Here is a 21325-nt window from a genome sequence, read left to right on the forward strand (position 1 = left end):
GAGGGAAATGGGGTCAGTGAGCCACAGTCCCTGCTGGCATCTCCCTCAACCTGTGCAGGCCCCAAGATGTCGCTGGCATCTCTGTCACTCCAGTCCCGTGTTATTTCATGCTGAGTTCACACTGCTGTGTTCCTTCCTCTCTGGGGACATTAGAGCCGAGATGAGCTGAGGTCCCAGCCATCCGTGGAGAGAGGACATGCAGACAATTGACTAGAAAACAGGCCAAGCTTGGCGGTAGGCAATATCAGCCATGTTCTCAGGGTGCCAGTGGACCAGTGCCAGGGTGGGGCAGAGGAGGCTTGGCAGGGCGGGGGTCTGTGGGTGCCCCTTGGATAAACAGAGCAGCCTGCGCAACCAAGTGGGCTCCCAGGAGCTGGAATGGGAGGTCATAATCACATTCTTAGCAGCTGACACTGGCCATGGTTCACTTCTGTGAACCAGGCATTGTCATAGTACATTTAATCCTCCCAACAACTGCATGAGGCTGGAACGTCACCCCCTGGTTTGTGTCAGACCTTTCCCACTTGTGCAGCTGTGGACAATTATTTAATCTCTCCTGCATCCGGGTCCTTGGTTGTGAATGGGGATGATGAGGGTATCCTCCGTCAAGGGCTTTGTGAGGATTAAATGCTTCAATACAGGTACCGTGCCTGAAGACAGCCTGGTACATAGTAATAATACTTACCTAGTATTGTGTGTCATCAGGGAAAGTGCTATTGTTTTCTCACTCACTTTGCAGGTGAGCAGACTGTGGCTCAGTGTGCATGACTTGCCCAAGGTGACCCAGCCAGGACTTGCACCCAGGCAGCTGGGTTTCAGAGGTCATGTCCTTAGCCATCTATGCCTTGACCTCATGGTGGGAGGAGGGGCGCAAGTCCAGGAGACCCATGGAGGTTCCAAGGGGCATGGCAGAGCCAGGTTTTAGGAGGGGCTGGAAGGAAGAGGCCAGAGAAGCGAGGTCATCTGAGGTACCCTGCTGGAGGGGCTTGAAATAGAAACTGGAGGGATCTGGATTCTGTTGCTTGGGAGGAGGGAGGAGGAGAGAAGACTGAGTGACTTCTCATGACAGCATTTGGCTGGGAATGGGATTTATCTGCAGGCACTGACTTGGATCCAGTAAGAGCCATTTGAATGGCTCATCCAGAATAATGGAGGCCGGACAGCCTGGCGCCCTACTTCCCCATGGCTACCCTGGGTGCAGGCCTTCCCCAGACTGCTGCCATTCTAGAAGGTCTGTGAGTGGTTCTCCGTGGAATTTGCAACTGTGAGTGCTCAAGATACAATATATGGTTGACAAGGTCTAGCTTCCATGTTTCCTGCTGCACTGAGAAAACCAGGACCTCTGCATCAGCCACCTCCAGAGGAAATTTATAGTCATTTGCCAATTTTTAATTAAGCACTTACTGTGTGCCAGATGCTGTTCTAGAAGCTTGAGATACATCCATGGACAAAACAAGCAAACTGTGGAGTTGATGATGAGTTCTGGAGCTGTGCGGTGTACAGCCTGTTCAGCTGTACATGATCTACATAGTGTCTCTGAAGAAGCCTCAACCCTGGAATATATCTTCCACCCTAGAGTGCAGAAGTGGGGCTCTGGCCTCATGACACTCCCTGAGAAGATGAGGCAGTCTGAGGACTACCTCTGTTCGCCCTGAGTGCTTTACATTGGAGAAGATGAGTAGATGAGGCAGATGCTAACATCTCCCTGTGGTTCTCCAGAGAATTCCCCTCTCTACACAGTATCTGCCTGTCTTGGACTTGGCTTTTTTCTGGGAGGTGTTTAGAGTTCAATTGTCTAACCCGAGACGCACTGCTTCAGTTCTACCTAGGAAACCCAAGCCCTGTGTTCAGTTCTCATGTGTTGATGCCATACAGGGCTCCTGAAGATGTAGATGCTGTCTGAGAGGGTCGGATTACTCATCCATCCCTGTCCAGGGCGAACAGGTCCCCAGACTGAGGTGCCCGTGCATGTATCAATCCCTTCCTCAAAAGAACAACTCCAGAGCCATATATCTGGGCTCAGGGGGCTAGTCGCCTCCCAGACTCAAGCCCCAACGGCCCTCTCCAGTAATCTTTTATTCAGGGAGAACAAAGGAGGCAGCCCTGGAATTGGGGCGATCTCAACCATTTTTGCAAGGCCAATACAACTCCATTATCATAGGAATGAGACTTGACCAGTAAGCCATCATGTTATCTTCCCTAGGGCATATCTCAGAAAAGCATCTAGTGTTGTCCCTGGGGCTAAAAAGGCTTTCGATAGACTTCCTCCAGAACCCAACAACCATGGATTGGTCAGGCCTGAGGCAATACATCTAGAGAATGTCCTTCTCCACATGACAGGTGGCCTGGTGACTGGGCATCTCCTCAGGCAGGACTGCTCCACCCTGCTCTGGAGCGTGCAGGGGCCGTGGGAGGCAGAGCTGCTTTCTGAACCTCCTCCATGGTGGGCCCTTTCTCTAAGACCAGCGGAGGCCTGTGCTTGAGGGAAGCCCTAAAGCTCATGGCCTCTGCCTGGGCAGAGAGAGAGCCTGCAGGGCTTTGTGTCAAGGTGCTGGCTTCAAAGACAGGCTTGTGCAGGCTGTAGCCCTCTTTCCAGCGCCACTGATGGGTGGAAACTGGAATACATCATCCCATGCTTGCCTACCCCCTTGGTAAGAAGATTAAAATCCCCTGCTGACAGGCCTCCCCCACCAGGCTTACCCAGGAACAACTCTGGAGGAGGCATTGTAGAGTGAGGTGATTGAGGACACAAGAGTGCTAAGAACTCCCCAGTCACAGTCCTCCACCCAAGCCCTTTAAGGGGCAAAAGAATCCAAACCCGCTTCCCAGTGTGTGGCTGCTGGGGTGGACCGTGCAAGCCAGCAGAGGGAGCCAAGGAGAACCAAAGGGCACCATGGGCCTCCCAGAGCAGACAAAGCCCCGAGGTCAGGGAGAGCAAGAATTGCCTGGTCATCCCTCCCTGCAAGGAAGTCACCCCACTTGCACAGAGGCCAGGAGAAGGAAATGAGGGTGCCCTTGGTGTGAGTGATGGAGGTCAGAGAGCTAAGAGAACTTCCAGGCAGGAGGAGAGCTGCGCGCCTGTGGAAGGGGAGGGAGGGCAGCTCAGGTCCACATCCAGACCAGCCAGGGGCCGGAGCTGAGCCTGTGAGCTCACCACATCCTTCCTGCCGGAGAAGCTGGGTTTGCAGTGAGCACAGAGGTGGCAAGTTCTCGGTGATGAAAGCAGCCCCTGGGAAGGCAAGGTTCTCCTGGCACTGAAACTCCCGCCCACCACACCACTGAGTATTCTTAGCATGTGCAGAGCCATTTTTATATGCCAAGTAATTGCCAGTGATTATTCTATTAAAACTCATTGAAATATGAAGCCATGGCATTCCTCCGTTAAGTTTAATGCCTCATTGAAAAACCTAACAAAAACTAATAAAGCACAGAGGTTCCAATGGAACAGATCAGTGCAGCCACCAAATGGGAGTGGCTTTTCTCCAGGGCAGGGAGAAGGCCCGCTTTCCCTAATACAACGGTCCCAGCTGCTTCTAGTTAAGGCAGGTAAATTTCATCCATACTCTTACAGCTGTCTCTAAATTTTTGGAGTCGAGAATCTATGTAACAACTTGCTTGACAGCATAATACATCTCCAGGGGTGAATGGCCATCTTCCCCATACCTGGCTCATATTTGATGACTGCTTCTGTGGGCCTCCAGAATCCGGGCTGTGAACACAGGTTAAGAAGTTCATTTCTGGAGTAGGATGTCATCACTGGGTTAGCAAGACAACCTTGGCTTTGGGCCTTGTGTTCTTCCTGAATTTTAGGGTTTACTTGGTCCGCAGTGAAGCAATAGGATTTATTACCAATGGGTCAGTTCTGCCCTGAGGGAGAATGTTGAGTAAAATTATCTTGGAGGTCCCACTTAGCCTTGTGATTCAGTGATGTTGAAACAACTGCATGGATGAGTCATGTTTGACTGTAGATTTACCCATCCCAATGGCTATCCTCTTACACGAGCAGTTTATGTGTCTCCATCCAACACACAGTCACAACCACAAGCACACACTTTACACACTCCTTCCTTCGCCAGACTGGAGTCTTCCTCACACGCTGGCAGTCACCATAACAACTCACCCGGGTTGGTCTTGGTCTAAAGGTGATGCACCTGGGTGGTGCAGAGCTCATCTGGGGCCCAGTGTGCAACAGCCACCCCAGCTATGTGTATGCGACAGTCAGTTGTCATGGTAACATTCAGGACAAACACATGTGGGAAACATCTGGACTTCTTTTCCTGGGCTTTTTATTGGCCTGTGAAGTAGGAAGATATGATTTTTAAATGGGTAGTTTCAGAAGGAGTGCCCTAGGTTAGGTATTTTCCTTCTGTTTTTCCCTGATGGAGGTCCAGGAGCAGAAGGAGTAGAGATCCTCTATCCATCCCTCCCCAGCTAACTTCTCACATGACCAGCTGAAGTGTCATAAATGTGAGCATTCTATTAAGCCCACAGGAAGAGAACCCAAGACTGACCCCTAAGACTTGCGATTAAGGAAGACCCCGGAAGGTCCTCAACTTGTCCACTGAAAGTGACCAGGACTCTAGGATAGATGTCATAAGGTTGAGACACTGCTCGTGTGGTGCCATAGATCCTGAGGACCACCCTGCATCCCATCCCCAACTCCAGGACTTGTGACCAGTCCTAAATTGACTACAGGCTACACTGACCTCGGGCACCAGATGGCCACAGCAGGACAGGTAAAGAGGCAGGACCGTCCTTTCCATCTCCACTCCTTGTCCAGGACCCTAGACTTTCCTGCTATGAAAGTCCACACTTCGTGGTCCCACATTATTAAGCAGGTCCCTGGAAACAGCTTCATGTGATAGCATGAAGTTATAGGAAGGTATGGCATCTAATGGACCCGAATTCAAATTCTGATTCCACCAACAGCCTCCTCTGTATCACAGGCTAGTGTATTTCTTTGCAGAATAAAGACAGTGATAGTCCTTGCTTCCCAGGGTTTTTTGAAGTAATGAATATGATGTGCCTAAGAGGGTCCCTGGCAATAATAGGCGATTAGTAACTATAGGATCTGCTGCCCTCATCCGTGAGCATGAACTATCCTGTGTAAGAGTTTACAATTCAGCTGGCCAGAGAAGAAGTCTCCCTAGGATATAAGTAGGCAGAATGTGACCACGTGACTCCTGAATATAATCAGTGGGAAGGAAAGGTGAAGAGCGGTGTTGGACGGGGCAATCAGAGAGGAGTTCCTGGTAGGATGGGGGGCTGAAGTTGGCTTTAAAAAGTGCAGTGGAATTCATATAAAAAAAGATATTAGGAGAAGCAGGGCACAGCAAAGGTGCAGGGCACATAGGAGAGCAGTAGAGGACAGGAAGCCAGGCAGGTGAAGGGCTCAAGCTCTGCGTGTTGGCCAGAACAGGCCTCAATGGCAGCCAGATAACAGAGGGCAGGGGACCGTTCTTCCTGTGAGGCAGTCCAGGTCACTGAGTCAGACCCGTGCCCCTGCAGCGGGTCCTGGAGTTCTGGTTTTAAAGTGGGAAGCAGAGTCTCTTTGCCTGGAGAGCCTGGAGCCCTGTCCTCAGAAGAGAAAGGAGCAGCCTGCCACCTTCATTTGTTCCTCCAAGGTTGCCTCTCAGGACCAGGGCTACAAGGAACCAAGACTCCATGTTCACTAGCGTTGGACTGTCCAGCCTGGGCATTTCACTGCTGCAGCCCTGCAAAAACCCCTGGCAGGAGGAGTGGCCAGTCCCCTGGGCTCTGGCTCCCGTCCGCTCCCCAGGTCTGGAGCAGGCCCTCTGAGCAAGCCTCAGCCACAGTTCTGGTCCTTCTGGGGCCACCGGCCTCCTATGGGCTCTGAAGGGAACCATCCTCCAGCTGGGCTTTGGGCTCTGGCCCTGTCTCCTCCTGCAACCACAGGTGACCTTTTTCCCTTCTGCAAGCCTTGTTTCTGCCTCTCCCTTCCATAACGAGGGCAGGCTCAGGCCTGCTCCACAGCTGTCCTGTTGGTGTAGAGGCTGAGAAGATGTGTCCAGGCAGCTGTGAGCTCCAAGGAATGAGCGCTGTAGCTTAGACCTTCTGGGCCTCTCCACTCACTGTGGCACTCTGCCTGGGACTGCCTAGCCACAGAGCAGACTGGGCCCGTGAACCTGGCTCCTCTCCCAACCTCCGGTTTGCTGAGCCTCATTTCCCCCAATAGGCGGGCAGACAACAGATCTCTCCTGAACTCACACATCTGACCTTTTAGCCCAGGAAAAAAAAAATCCCCAGCCCCTGAACTCAGAAAGTCTCCTGGGGCCAGAGACTGTGAACCAAGGACCTGCAGAGTCCACAGCAATGTCTCAACTCCCAACACCCTATCAAAGCAAAGGCAGTCCCTGGTCTGGTAGGAAACAAGTGAAGCAATCTAGGAGGACTTCCTGGAGGTGTGAGCATGCTGGAGCATTCATGCTAGACAACTATGTCCGCAGTCCCCTTTTATTCTGCAAGTGGGAGTAGAGAATGGGTCTCAAGTCCCAGTTGGGACTACTACATGTGCCAGAGAGAACCATGAGAACACATCACTTGCTCTTGTCCCTGTCCTTCAGAAGTGTGGCAAAATTCTCCCCATGATTCTGAGCAGAGCATAAGATTGGGGGTAGGAGAGTCTCAGCCCTGAAGGTCCCAAGGCCATTTTCCCTGGAAGGGGTGAAGAGGGTGTTGGGTGGCCTCCCCCGGGTCCAGTGTTACAGAGAAGAAAGCTGTGCTGGTACACCATCCCAGAAGCCTGGCCTCCACTCTGCACGCCAGCTGTTCCATCTCTTGCCGCAGGGTACTGAGAGGTCACCGCTGTTTACGATCCCCTGCACATCTGTTGTGAGTCACACATTCATTCATTTAATCAGTCGTCATTCACAAAATATTTTTGAGAGCCCACTATGTGCACCGGGCTTTGATCCCTTCTGAGAACAAGTTTAACTGAAGATGGATTGTTGGGACGGTACAAATGGGTGAATGACGAATGATGGGTACGGGCGTCAGGAATTTATGAAAGTGTCTGCAGGGAACTGGGAGAAGAGTCGGGGAAGCCACCCTTAAAGAAGGGACCTTTGGACTCAAGAAGGGCTGGGGAGAAAACAGGACTCTAATCCTTTCTCAAAACCGGCTCCTCCCAAAGCCTTCTTTATCTCAGCCAATGGCAACTCCAGTCTGAGAGTTGTCCAGACCCAAATCCTCAGAGACATGGACTCTGCTCTTTCCCACACTTGGCTCATCTGCAAATTCTAATGACTTCAAAATGTACCCAGCATGTGACCACTTCTCACGACCACCACAATCGCCACTCAGTTCCAAGCCACCGCCATCTCTCAGCTGGACCGTCGCCACCACTTCTGTCTCCAGGCCCAGCAATGTGTCTCTGCACCAGAGCCAAGTGACCTTTCCAAGGGGAAGCCAGGTCCTGTCACTTCTGCTCCAGACCTGCCAGGGGCTCGCTCCAAGTGGGAGGCTGAGTCTCGGTCATGACCCTGAAGGCCCCGGTGTGCTGCCTCCCCTCACATCTCCAACCTCAGCCCACCACTCTCCCCTCCTTTTCTCTCCAGCCATGCTGATCTCCTCCCTGTAGTTCACACATGTGAGGCACATCCACATCCACCTCAGGGCCTTTGCTTGGGAGGTTCCCTCTCTGGAAATCTCTTCTCCTGGGTGTCCATGGAGCTTGCTCCCTCTTTTCCTTCAGATTTTTGGTGAAATGTCATTTCTCAGAGAAGCCTTCACTGGCTTCACTCTTACAGTCCTTCCCAATAGACTATAAGTTCCATGAAGACAGGGTTTTCATTTCTTCTGTTCTCTGCCATATCCTCCAGCACCTGTTATAGCCAGGCCAGCCCCAAACAGGTACAAACAAACGGGAGCTGGTTTCTTAATACAGACAAGACTCAGTGCTCAAACATCATGGGAGTCTGAGCAGGAAAAACTTACAGAAAGATCTTCTTACTGTGTTGGCTGGTAGCACCCCCTCCTCAGCACAGCACATTGAGAGGTCACTGCTGTTTATAATCCCCCACACATTTGTTTGAAGTCCCACATTCATGTAATCAGTCATCATTCACTAAATATTTTTGAGAGCCCAGAATGTGCACAGGGTTTTGACAGCTTTCAAGAAAAAGTTTGACCAAAGATGAATTCTATGAGCCTGGCAGAGCCATGTTCCCCGTCTTTTCTCTAGATTCCAACTGTGGACACAAAAATCAAGGACACCCTCCCTCTGCTCTGTCCTTATCCCTGGACAGAGCCAAATGTGGACTCCCTGCCCACTACTCCCCTCCTCAGATCATCTCTCCTCCCAAGGTCGCATATCAAGGTCAACAGGATAGGGACAGTCTGGTCCTCTACGTCACCCTCTCTTCCACTGCCCATCTCCCAGTCTCCTAGCCCTGTCCCACTGGGCAGAGCCCCCACGCCCCTACAGTCTCCCTGGGTTACATCCATTTCCAATCACAGGACTGAGACTGTAAAATCATACAGCATGCCTTTTGGCCCTCTGCCTACATTTTCATTCCTCAAATTGCTTTAAGTTATCAGTCAACAGATGTGGACACATCACTCATCCTATGTCCAGCCCAGAAACTGCAATGCCTTCGGAGAGAAAGGAGTGGGTTAATGCCTATCTTTGGGGAGATGAAGATTGAGGACTTTTAGGATATTGAATCAGCCTCTTCCTCCCTCCTTGTTTTAGAAACCAGGCAGGATCCAGCTGCCCTAAACAAATTACTGACATCTCCATCACCCATTGCCTGCCCAGCCAGGCCTCTCCTCATCTTAGCCCCTCCGTTGATCACTGATCGCTCTTCAAGTCTTTCAGGGTGGGGAAGGGGGAAAGGATCCAGTGGGAGGGGCTTGGAGCTGGGTTTGGGGATAAGGTGACAGGGTAGGACTCGCTCAAGGAAGCACTGTACATATTGGCTTTATTGACTAATGTTGGAATGGCTGTTGCCACGGCAGCAGCGCACTCCCACTGCAGAAGAGGACAGTGGGAAACACAGGGGATGTGAGAGAAAAAAAGGAGCCAGATGGAGGGAGAGGTCACATTAGAGAGCACCAGAAAGTTCCAGGGTGCCAAGAGGACTATTAGAAAGGATCACTGCCTGGCATGGCAAGACCCTCAAGGAGTGAAGGGTCCACCCTGAGTTAACTCATAGGATCCACATAGATGAGGGTTTCCACCTCAGAAACAGAAAAGTGGTGCGTCGTGCGGGGAGCAGAGGGCATGAGGTCTAGGTGGTGGGGTGGGCCTGTGCCTCTCCTCTGGGAAGTCTTCTCAAAAGAAGCAGAATTCCAGGAGCTGTTTATGGAAAGGAGGAAAAGGCCTTGGGATTTGGGGAATATCCCATGAGAGGAGGCAGAGAGGAACAAAGAGGAATACAGAGAGGAGGAGGAGGAACTAGGCTGAAACACAGACCCAAAGGAGGGATGAGATAACCAGGCAGAGCAGGAAGGAAGGAAGTTCAGGTCCCCTGGGCAGTGGGCATCCAGTGACAAGGTCGTGCAGGTGGACAAAGCAGCGAGTGGAACAGTGTTTCATAACAACTCTAAAGAACTTAACCGCCGGAGATGAGGAGCCAAATGCAACCAGGGCACAGAACATGAGGTTTTGCCTGCACTGGAGGGAATGGATCATGGTGGACATAAGGCTTTCCAGCCAGGATGGTGAGCAGTTCATTTATTTTTGATAAGGAGGAGATGCATTTATATGCAGGAAGAGAACTTAAGAGACAAGAAGCAAGAACTACTGTAATCAGATAAATCAGACTATCGGTGTCCTCAGATTCTCCAGCTGCTGTTTTTAGGAAAGGCGGGGTTCCCATATGATTGATTCAGGGACATCTTATGTAAATTATGCAGTGGCCATGAGTAAGGATGAGGCCTGTAGAAATGATGGCTTGTGGCACTGTTACACGTGGCCTATGGGTGGGGAAGAGGGGTATGGTTGTACTTACTCAAAACTTTGGCACCAAAGGTGAGGCTTCATCCCTTTCATGAGCTGGAACCTCGTGCCCAGGGATATGCATGAGCACTTCCTGTGTCCCAGGACTGGCCTCATCCTTTGCATACTCTGTGCCTGGCCAAATTCTGGCATGATACCACTTCTTTCCTCGTAACCACCTCTTTCCTGCTTGTCATTTCCTAGCTGGACTCATAATCCCTGGCTCCCCCTGAGTTTCTAAGAGCTGGGCCCAGGCCTCTAGGGACAGCAGGTCTCATGTTCTCTGCCTCAGGACCTTCTGGTGGCTCCTGGCACCCAAGCATTTCCCTCTGCCCCTCTGAGGCAGTGCCTCTTGTCGTTCCCGTAATTAGAACAAACACACACCTATGCCTGTCTACTCGTGATGAATGGGTGGGACATCGCCTTTTTACAAGGATGGGATTATTTCTCCAAGTCTTGTATTATCTGCCTTGTATTTCCTACCAGACACTGAGTTCTTTGAGGGCACTTTCTCTGTATCTCCAACGCAAGCCAAGGGTTCGTGCCCCTTTCTGCTTAAGAATCTTATATTCTCAGTACTTTGAGTTTGCTATGATCCCTGTCCTCAAAGATTTTATGGCATCTCCATCCAGCTCCGGGATCGTGGAAGGCAGGAAGTCTTGGGCTACAGCCAGGACCAGAGAGTCATGCAGGATTCAGACCCAGTGTGCAGCCTGGAGGCCTCCAAACCCATTTATAACCATCACAGCTGCAACACCTTCTCCATGCAAGTGCTGAGGGAGGCAGTTCCCAGCTCCTATGTGGGTGTGTCCATAAGTACCTCTCACACTAGCCAGGCATGATGTTCATACTAGGAGTGGGTGAACCAGGAGACATGGACACAGAGGTGTTCAGATTGTAGGGGGAAGAACAGGAGGAGCAAGAGTGATGGAGGCTGGGGATGCGGTGGGGAGTAATCAGATGGTTACTACATTCTGGCACCATTCCCGAGCTTTTACAGCCCCAGCATATAGCTGTACCTGGAGCTTGCCCTTCCTGAAGCAAGCTTGTTTGTAGAGAATTCCCCTCTCCTGTCTCCTGCCCATCACCTCTCCCGAGAGATTTTGCCCTGGACAACCTGACCCTGACTTGGGAGGCCGTGGGAAAATGGGTAGTGCCACCCTGTGCTCCCAGGAGCAACAGTCCTAGGTTAAATGCTGCCTTCTCTGCCTGGCTCTTGCTGCCCCTCCGCCTCACCCCTCTCTCCTTTCCCAGGCAGGACAGGGAAGGAGCAGGGCAGGGAAATATCCTTTTAGAGAGCCTAGCACCCCTTCTTCAGGGCTGGCAGTGCTGGTCTCTCCTGAGTCCCTAGGCGTGACCCAGGACTTGATGATTCCCCAAGCCCTTTCACCTAGGAAGCTGGTATTATAGAGGGACAGTGAGCCAGGGGTGTCAATGACTTTGACAAGGTCATGCAGGCAACTAGAATGGAAATCAGGTCTCTTGATCCCAAGGGCTGGTCCCTTCTCCCAGTGCCCTCAGCCCCTACCCTGTCAAGCCATTCTTGACCTACCCCAGCCCCCTACCTTCTGCGCTCAGGAGAGCACCCTTGTGTCTGAGATGTAAGGTAGGAAGGGTTTGGGGAATGGGGACCGAGAGTGGTTTGGGGCAGGAGCCCAGCTGCTCTGCCAGGCTCCAGGGTTCCGCTTATCTGTCCAGCTTTCTTACCTGTACTCCCTTCTCGGCGGGTGCCTTCTCCCGACGCTGCAGAGGACCACCCGTGCCCTCCCTGAACCCAGCCCTCCTCTACGCCGAAAGCCAGGACAAAACCTAGTCCTCTCTTTTATTTGCCCCGTACCTCTCACTCATCCACCCCCGGAGCTCCGCTTGTAGATACCTCCCCCTCCCGAGCCAGAAATAGACACACACGCTCTCCCCCACCTCCCTCCCCTCGCGCACACTCCTCCCCTCCTCCTGTTTGCTCCCCGCCTTCTCCTCCCCTGCTTCCTCCCTCGGAGCTGCAGCCCGCAGCCTTTACTGGAGCGGGCGGCGGAGTGCGGAGGGCGCTGCCTGGCGGTGCCCAGCCCGCAGGATTGGGACTGGGAAGCCGCGGGGCCGGGGAGCCGGGAGCCTAGCGCTGCGGCACCTCCGGGCTTCGATGCAGCCGCAGGGTTTCCATCCTTCCTTTGACTGATTTTTAATTGTTAATTTCTTTCCCCCGCCCCGCCCCCTTTCCTCCGTCCCCGCCCCATCACTTCACGGTTTCCGTGCTCTTCCCTTTGCCCCTGCTTCCTTCCTCGCGTTTCTTTGCCGGGCGACCCCGGCTCGCCTTCCCCGTCCTCCCGTGCTGCCACCCCCTCCTCTCCCTTCTTCCTCGGTTTCTTCCGTCCTCTCCCCCCTCCTCCGCCTGCTCCCCGCCCCCTCCCCCGCCCTGTGCCTGCAGACGCGCGGATCGTCCATGCGCTCCTCGCGGGCAGAATGCTGGGCAGCAGCGTCAAGAGCGCGCAGCCTGAGGTGGAGCTGAGCAGCGGTGGCGGCGACGAGGGCGCGGACGAGCCGCGGGGAGCCGGCAAGAAGGCGGCTGCAGCCGACGGCCGAGGCATGCTGCCCAAGCGCGCCAAGGCGCCCGGCGGCGGCGGCATCAGCATGGCCAAGGCCAGCGCGGCAGAGCTGAAGGTCTTCAAGTCCGGCAGCGTGGACAGCCGTGTCCCCGGCGGGCCACCCACCTCCAACCTGCGCAAACAGAAGTCGCTCACGAACCTCTCGTTCCTCACGGATTCCGAGAAAAAGCTGCAGCTCTATGAACCCGAGTGGAGCGACGATATGGCCAAGGCACCCAAGGGTTTGGGCAAGATGGGGTCCAAGGGCCGCGAGGCGCCGCTGATGTCCAAGACGCTGTCCAAGTCTGAGCACTCGCTCTTCCAGGCCAAGGGCAGCCCGGCGGGCGGCGCCAAGACTCCCCTGGCCCCTCTGGCTCCCAGCCTGGGAAAACCGAGCCGGATCCCGCGCGGACCCTACGCGGAGGTCAAGCCCCTCAGCAAGGCGCCCGAGGCGGCGGTGAGCGACGACGGCAAATCGGACGACGAGCTGCTCTCCAGCAAGGCCAAAGCGCAGAAAGGCTCCGGGCCAGTGCCCCCAGCCAAGGGCCAGGAGGAACGCGCCTTCCTCAAGGTGGACCCCGAGCTCGTGGTGACCGTGTTGGGCGACCTGGAGCAGCTACTCTTCAGCCAGATGCTGGGTGAGTCCTGCCGCCCCGCCCCACCCCGCCCCTGGCTTTCTCCTGGCCAGCTGCAAGGGAAGGTGGGGGGAAAGTAGAGCTTCCTCCTCCTCCCCCTCCTTAGGACTCTCTTAATCGCGGAGCTGGTGAGGAGGGGCGTTGCTCCCAGATGTGCAGGGTTGGCCCACCTCTAGACGCCTGGCTAAGTGTGTCTTCAAGACGCTATGGGTGAGAACCCAGGCTTTATTCTGGCCTGCCTGAGGTGAGGCTGGACAATGGCCTGGGGGAGTTAGGTTCTCAGAAATAGAACCCATTAACATCCTGGAATTTTAAAGTCCAGAATTCCTATATGGCAAAACCTGGGGCTGGGGGAGACCTCCGCTGTGGAGACAGGAGAGCATCAGCATTGCTGGGGGACGTCCTCCGGGAGAGCCTGCATCTAGAGGACAGATGTGGGGAGAGCAGATGTCAGCGCCAGTTGGCTCTGGAGCTGAGCTGAGGCTCTACTTCCTCTGTGGATCCCGGGTGGGAGCGCGAGTCGGATTTCCCGGGTGTGGGGTTCTTGGCAAGGAGAAGCGTCTGGGGTTAGGGGCCTGGCGGGCAGCCAGCTGTGCACATCTGGATGTGCGTCCCACACCTCAGTCCCAGCTCTGGCCCCAACCCCTAATCCCCAGCCCTGAGGTCTTTTAGAGGAAGGTCTAGGTTTTTGCGCCGAGACTCTGCTTTGACCCTTTGGCTAAGGGAAGCCGAGCAGGCGGGAAGGGAGGAACAAAGATTGCTCTAGTGGAGGAAGCGCAGAGAGCTGTTCCATTGTTCTCCGAGCCTGAAGAGTCCGTGCAAAAAATCCGGAGCGGGCCACCAAAACTGCTAGCTCTCGATAGGCCCCCTGCCCTCAGGGACGGATGGATCACGGATATTCTGGACACCAGACTACTGAGCCTCGGGAGCCCTCATGGCCGGTGTTGTTGGGGCTAAGTGGGACGGCGGCCAGAGAGGCCTGGAGGCCAGGAGAGCCGCCTTGGCTGCGCGGACTTGTTGCGATGGCTGGGCCGTGGGTCCGCGGGTGCTGGCGCCGTGGGACGCCAGCTTGCGGGTCCCCTGCAGGCTGCCCGCCCCGCTGGGGGCTGGGAAGGGGAGTGTCTGTGCGTGTGAAGGGGCGGGGCTGAGTGACGGTCGGCAGGCTGAGTGACGGTGGGCAGTGGAGATGGATGAGAGAGCTCTCCTGGCGGACCTGTAGAAGATGAAGCCGAAGGAGACTGGGCCTGCTGCAGTCTTCCTGGCCAACCCCCTCCCCCAGCTCCCGGGTGAGCCAGGATGAGGGTCTCCTGACCAGGGGCAATGATTTCAGCTCTTCTGAGGACTGATCCTCACACAGGAGGCCGAAGATGGGCTTTGCAGAGGCAATCAGGAGGCTGGACAAGGGTAGAAAGGGAAGAGCAGCCTCGTCCCTGGAATAATGCTCCTGAAAGTCAGGACTCCACGGGGGAGCTAGGGATGGGGTGGACCAGTGCAGAGTGGCAGGGCAGCCTCACCCTGCACAGGAAGTTTGCCATCCCATGCCTGGTGCCTGCTGAGCCTGCCCTCAAGGAGCCTGCAGTTCAGTGGAACAAGACAAACAGCAAGGGGAAAAATAAATAAAATAATCGCAGGCCCGAAGGAGGGCTGCAGAGAAAATGATATTGGACTGTGTGCTGGGGAGGGGCTGGGAAGGGGAGGCCTGCTTTGGGCCTGCTGAAGGTGAGGTAATCAAATTGTGCCCGAGGCATGAGGAGGAGGCAGCAGCTTGAGGGGATGAACATTGTTTTGGGATTGAGAAGAGGTTAGGCCCTTCTGTGTGACTTGTGTCAGGCACAGACTAGCAGAGGACACAGGCCTGTGTTCAAGGTCAGGGCTCCCCCTTTTTGAGGTGATGTAGCCCATCTGGCCCTCCCCTATCCTGGCGGTGCCCTACACTGCCCCAGGAACTGGCTGTCCTTCGAAGGCCTTTTAGTTGCTTCACAAGAAGCGTGACCACAGGAACCCTGACAACTAGTCCTAGAACTGGCTTGGAGCCTGGGAGAAGCTGAGCTGTGGTCCCTCATTCCTGCTCAGCAGCTGTCACTTCTGCAGGGACACCTCCTTGGGAGCCTCTCAGCAGCTGTGGGGTGGGGAGACAACACTGCTTTGGCCATCTAGATGGTGAGATGCAGGGTCAAAGGGATGAGGGGCCTGTCACCTCTGAGTTGATGGTGGCAGGGAGATTCTGCGTTTGTCTCCTCAGACCTGCCTCACAGCTCTTTCTAGAAGACTTGACTGAGAGAAGGGAGAGGTGGAAGGTACAGAGAACAAGATGGTGTCTGCTGGCGTGGGCCTCCAGAGCTGCCCTGAGGACTCTTAGAGGGCAGAGGGACAGTGCTCTCAGGTGGGGGAAGTGCGATGGGAAAGTTGGCCGACTATCTCCAACTGAGAGGTCCAAGGTGGGGCGGGGCCCTAGGAGGCAGTGCTTGGCATCAGATGGGTGGAGTGTCAGCTGGTGGGTGGGGCATCAGCTGGTGACTCCAGCATGAACTGATCCAGGGAGTTGCCTTTTACCATCAGTAATGGCTCCAATGCCAAGGTTTTCTCCTGTGTGAAGGTGGAGGGTGGATTGACCAGTGAAGGTTCAGGGGAAGGTAGAAAAGATTTGCTTCCCAGAGCCCGTGAGGCATTCCCATGTGAGGACGGGCCTTTGGTGGACAGCAAGGTAGTTGTGGGGAGAATGGCTGCCTTGATCTCTCAGGATGGCGGCTAAAGATGCTGGGGATTTGACCCTGCTCGTGAGGCTCAGTGTCAGGCTATGCTCTCTCTCTGGTACTGTCTCAGACCCAAGAAGCTGCCAAGACCCAGTTTCTGAGGCAGATGGTGGGGGGAGGTGAGGCAGCCCCAAATAAGAGCCTTTCTGGAATAAAAGGGAAGAATTGAAACCTGATCATCCCCTTTCCAGAAATCAGCTGGGGCCCAGATGGTTTAGACAATCTCCCTATCCCTTCCCCATCCGTGGAAGCTGCCAAGTAATAGGGTCCCACTGGGGAACCCCAGCAGCTTAGAAGACTGAAGGGTGGGTCTAGGGGGAAATGGCCCAGTTCCAGGAATCAGAGGCCTTAGTCCACATCACGCAATTTGGCACACTGAGGAAGGCTACCAAGCCTGGGTCAGGGGCAGGGCAGGAAGATGTATCCCTAAGCCCCCTGTCCAGAAGTCCTAAGCTCTGGATCCTCCCCTGGGGCTTAGTTTCTCCATTTGTGAGTGGAAGAGACAATTTCCATGACTCACCCTTACCCTGTAGGGATGGGGTGGTGATTAGACCAGGAAAATGTCCCTCATGGCTTAAAGAGAACTGACAGTGATGTACAGCATTTGAATCCTACAAAAATATTCCTCTTCCTCATTGGCTTGTCCTGGCCTAATGAGCTTACATGAAATCAGTTGACTGCCTCAAATTATTCAGCTTTCCCCACTTCTGACCTCCAGGAAAAAGGGGCACGGTGGAGCAGTTGAGACTGTCCAAGGTCAGAGTATGAAAACCAGGAACTTGAGAGTTCTTAGACCCACTCCCTCACCAAGGTGTCTGGCATCCTGGGGGAGGGCTTGCTGTGGCAAAGGTAGGCCTCAGAATTGTAGGCCAAATAGAAAGGAGAAAGAAGCGCAGGAAGCTATCCATTTCTAAGCCTTTTGCTTGCTGGCTTGGCAGGGAAGAGGCAAGGGCAGCTACAAGGTGGGAAGGGGCAACTCCAGAGAATTTGCTTGGGGATATTTTGGGATGAAATGTCCTCACACATATTTTTTCTCTTTTTGTCCAGTGCTTTAGGTGGTAGGGTGGGCACAGGCTATGTGAACTCTGCAAAAATCTACTGCCCAGAGCAGTAGGTGATGTGTTCGAGCACAGCCAGCGCTCCCAGTGTCAGAAGGCGCACCTGCCCGCCCAGAACCATGCCTGTTATTTCCAGGGCCTCCCTGGGCTAGCAGAAGAGCATGGATGACGCTCACTTCTGCCCCTCCCTTGGCAGGGGAGGTTTGTGCCATCACAGGCTGGAGGAGGAGCTGTGGCAGGTGCAGGCCCACAGGCGCTCATGTATTGTGTGGAGCAGGAACTGGCTCAGAACCTCAGAGCAGTGAAGCCTCCTACCTTCCTCAGGGTTAGCACTCAGGAGAATGTTTCTTGTCCTGCCATGATGAGGCTGTTTTCTTCCAAGGCCAGGCTTGGGCCCCCACCCAAGGTGTTGACAAGAGGTCCTGCTCTTCCCCTTTGGCCATTGTCTTGCTCAGATTGCTGCAGCCGGAGCTGTTCTTACAGGGCTGTCCAGGTTCTGCTATAGGTCAGACCCTCCACTCTGAGAAGATGGCACAGATGGAGCAGAAGAGCTGCTGCCATTCCAGCAGCTGCTCTGGTTCCCTGACGCATGAACTGACCCAGGGAGATGCCTTTTACATCAGTGACTGCTCCCACCCCAAGCAGAGGCCTATGTAGACTGGGATTCAGTGGGTAACAGGGCCATGTCACCTGAAATCCTGGGTGTTTCCTGACCATCCCTCTTGTTCCACATTTCCCCACTTCTTTGCCCATTCTGCTTCTGGGATTGCAGCTACTTACTCCTTCCTTTCTCCCATCCCAAGCTGCCAGCACCAGATCCTTCCTCTTCTGCTAATCTCCTCTTCTGCCCCTCCCTGCAGTGTCCCTCTGGACATGTCCACCGCTGACAGCCTCTAACCTCAGGGCTGAAGGCACAGGTGCTTCCTGGGGCTCTAGGAAGAAGAGTCCTGCATGAACCAGGCTAAGCAGAGCCCCGTGCTCCCTAACTGCGGCTCTGCACCCTGCTGCTCAGCCACCTCTGCAGCACACTGCAGTGTCTCCCTGGACAGCTAGCGAGAGAGAAGTCCCCTCCTCTCTGCAGAATACTCCGCCTTGCTCAGCCTTCCGTGGGATTTCATAGAACCACAGAATGGAAATTGTCTAGTTGAGCCTCCCACTTAAAGCTGAAACAAATCCCTCTATGGCATCATAGGCAGGTGGGTGTTCTGTTTACTCACTCCTAGTGACAGAGGGCTCACTACCTTATTTTCCCGGAAAGCATTCATTACTAGAAAGATCTTTCTCTTTTTTTATGTTGAGCCAAGATTCTATCTTCTGGGAATTTCCATCATGGCCCCAATTTGTTCTCTGGATCCTTATAGATTTAGCTAGTGCCTTTCACAGAGTTCTTATATTTGGGGTGAGACAGCTATCCAAGCTCAATGCCATCATTTCTCCCTTGGCTCTCTTCTTTCATTTTTCTTTTCCTTCTCATCCTCTCCCTCCTTCTCCTCCCCCTCCTGCCCCTCTTCCTCTACCTCTTTTTTTTCTTCTTTTTTTGAATAAGACCTGATGGGAGAGAAAGAAGCCTGACCTGTTTACCTGGTGCCTAGAGCTAGTGGAGTCCAGCTCTGCCCCTCATCCCACTCCCACCTCCTCATAATGTCTGCACCTCAAGGCGGCTCCCTGGTGGGGAACCGTCACACCTGGCTGCATTTTTCTCCTCAACCAACCTTCTCCATGGCCTTCTCCCTCTCCCTGAATCCCTGAGCTAGCCAGCCAATGGAGGGGAAATGGACTGCACATGTTTCTCATTTGCGCTGGCTGACCTCCCCCCACACCCTGTTTGGATTACCCAGATGCGTTTGATGTCCCAGGAGTCTGCAGCCTTCTCTCTCTCTGCACAGGAAGGGCCAGAGGGCCAGGCCCTGCTCATGCCCCTTGCATAAGCAAGCTCCCTCCAATAGGAGCCCCTCAAAATGCCAGGTCAGCCCACCACCTTCCATACCTTCCTCCACACTGGCTCTTCGAGGGCTTGGGAAGCAGGAAAACTGAGTCTCTTGGGTTCAGTTCCCCCTTTGTTCAGTGAACCGAGGTCTCTGCTTCTTTCTGAACAGCAGAAATCAAGGTGCAGACTGGGAAGATGCCCCAGAAACTGTTTCTGTTTCCCTACTGGAGCTGAGGTAGGAAAAGAGTTGTACCAGGAGTATGTCCAGCATGACTGCCCATGGTGGTATTATGCCTGGGTAAGTGGGGTGGGCTTGTCAACTTTTCTATGCACCTTCTCCCTCCCAAATTTTGCATCTCTGACATGTGGAGATGCAAAGTGCATGGGGTAGGAAGTTCAGGTGAGGAGAGAATGAGGACCTGCCAGGAGTCTGTAGACTCCTTGAGCCTGGTCTAGTGCTGCGCTGGAAAGGGAGAAGGTGGCGCTTTTGCGGGTTCCAGGTTTACCCACTAAGAACTTGGACTCCAGCGTGTTCTAGGCTCTTGCTGTCAACGCTGCTATATACTTTGTGTTTGACACAGTCTTTTTCAGCTCAGCTCCAGCCAAACCTCAGCCAGGCAGCCAGGAATCAGCAGAGGGTGGGGCCTTGGCCTGAGCCATCTGAGAGTCTATTTTAGACATCTCAATGATACATTTCAGGGCCACTGGAGTGGGTGGTTTACCATAGTGACTTCTAATTTCTGGGCAGCATCTCTTGCTCTGGGCTTCTCTGGTGCTAGCTCCTGTAACTTGGGGATGTGGAAAGCAAGAGCAGGGACAGGTTCATGCCTTGGTGTGCTGTAAATACATTCACTGCTGGACCCTATAGAATCCCAGAACTGTCCTGAGGGTTGTTTGTTTGGGGTGTTGATGTTCATGTAGTCTGGTCTAGGAGTCAGTCTTCAGCTCCAGGTACTGTCATGGAGAGCCAAGGTTGCAAGTTCAGCTTTGGTCTGAGCAGTGAGATAGCAGACGTGAGAAGAGCAAGACTGAGAGGTATCGGGTTACTAGGTTGTATGGCACATAGCATAAACTCACTGGGCTTTAAACCTGGGTGAGGTTGGGTGTTAGGGTGTGAACACAGGGCCTGTAGTAGATAGTATGTGTTTACAGGGATCAATGCCTATAAATGCTTGCACACTCACTGACTTCAAGCACATATGCATATTTTAAAGGTGCATTTAACTCTGTGAGTATGTGTGTGTGTGTGTGTGTGTGTGTCTCTACACAAGAGCTGGACAGATTTAAAACAGTGAAATATGAGCATGGTGTAACAACTTCCCCCAAACAGACTCCCAGGCAGAGGTTGTAGGGGTTCAGACTCCTGGCTTCTTTCCCAGAAAAACACTGTAAGTGCTGGTTCTTCCACAGACTCTGAAGACACGGGCCCCCTTTGCCCTTGGTGATCCACTAAATGGACCCTTTTCCTTTTGGAGAAGCTGGCAGCCAGGAAGGAGGCCATGCCGTCTTGTTTCAGAGTCCATAAAGTGCCTTGAAGCCTAGGATTCCAGCATCGCCATGTGAGGAGCTGTGTCCTCGAAGCTCCAGTACCTTGCTCTTCCAGGGCAAACATATGAACAGAAAGCTCAAGTATATAACCAACTAATAATGCCAGTTACCAATCATTTGGTATATAAGAGGCAATTTTCCTATCGTTATGCATGATAAGCCACTTAATGCTCACAAAAATCTTGTGACTCTGAAACTTACATATGAAGAAACTGAAGCACTTAAATGTAAGTAGTCCACAGAAAGAGCAACAGAACCAGGATTTGAACTTAACCCCTAGCATGTCCTGCTTCTAGGAACCTCAGGACTCCTCCAAACATAATTTGGTGTCATTTTAGGAGCAATTTGCTAGGCAGTCTGTGGGCAGGAAACTGCGCTCCTAAGGTTGAGGCTCTGGGCTGACTTTCTAGTTGATCCGCTCGATGAGAAAAAACACCCATGCTTATTCCAGGACTAGGCAGAATGTGGTATGTGCTGTGAAGCAGTAAGAAAGAGTGTCTGAGGAAGGCAAGGCCACCCAGAGCTGGAATCTGGGTGTGTGTGGAGTGGGGGTGGCATGTGTGCACAGGTGGGCAGAGGATGCTCTACAGGAGGGTGGGATTGTGGCAGCAGAGACAAAAGGAACAGGAAAAAAAAATGGCGGTGTTAAATGAGGGGCTTAGCTCCGGTCTGGTTGGAGGAGAAGTAGGAAAGGAGGTGAAAGAGGAGATGAGACCAGAAAGACAGGTTGATCATGGCTGATGGGAATGTTGCCTTGGGATGCTGCTGTAGGGGCTGGGCAGACAATTAAATGGGGGACAGAAATTGGAGTTTGCCCCCAAATGATCCCCAAAGCAATCCTGTACCTGCTTCCTCCTTGGAGAG

At 53.5% G+C, this 21325-nt stretch overlaps 1 protein-coding gene across 6 annotated transcripts in view; it reads left to right on the forward strand.

Annotated features, from left to right (window-relative positions):
- Nav1 (neuron navigator 1) overlaps positions 1-21325 on the forward strand; it is a 252045-nt gene that overhangs the window by 79141 nt on the left and 151579 nt on the right. For 5 of the 6 annotated variants that reach the window (XM_005375186.2, XM_005375187.2, XM_005375188.2 and 2 more), the window contains exon 4: positions 12384-13178. The exons of the other annotated variant lie outside the window; for it this stretch is intronic. In XM_005375186.2, the coding sequence (XP_005375243.1) occupies positions 12384-13178 (795 nt within the window). The remainder of the gene's footprint in view (positions 1-12383; positions 13179-21325) is intronic. 6 annotated transcript variants of the gene reach the window in all.

The sequence above is a fragment of the Chinchilla lanigera genome, unplaced genomic scaffold (assembly GCF_000276665.1).
Source record: "Chinchilla lanigera isolate Chin_1 unplaced genomic scaffold, ChiLan1.0 scaffold00005, whole genome shotgun sequence".
NCBI classification, from domain to species: Eukaryota; Metazoa; Chordata; class Mammalia; order Rodentia; family Chinchillidae; genus Chinchilla; species Chinchilla lanigera.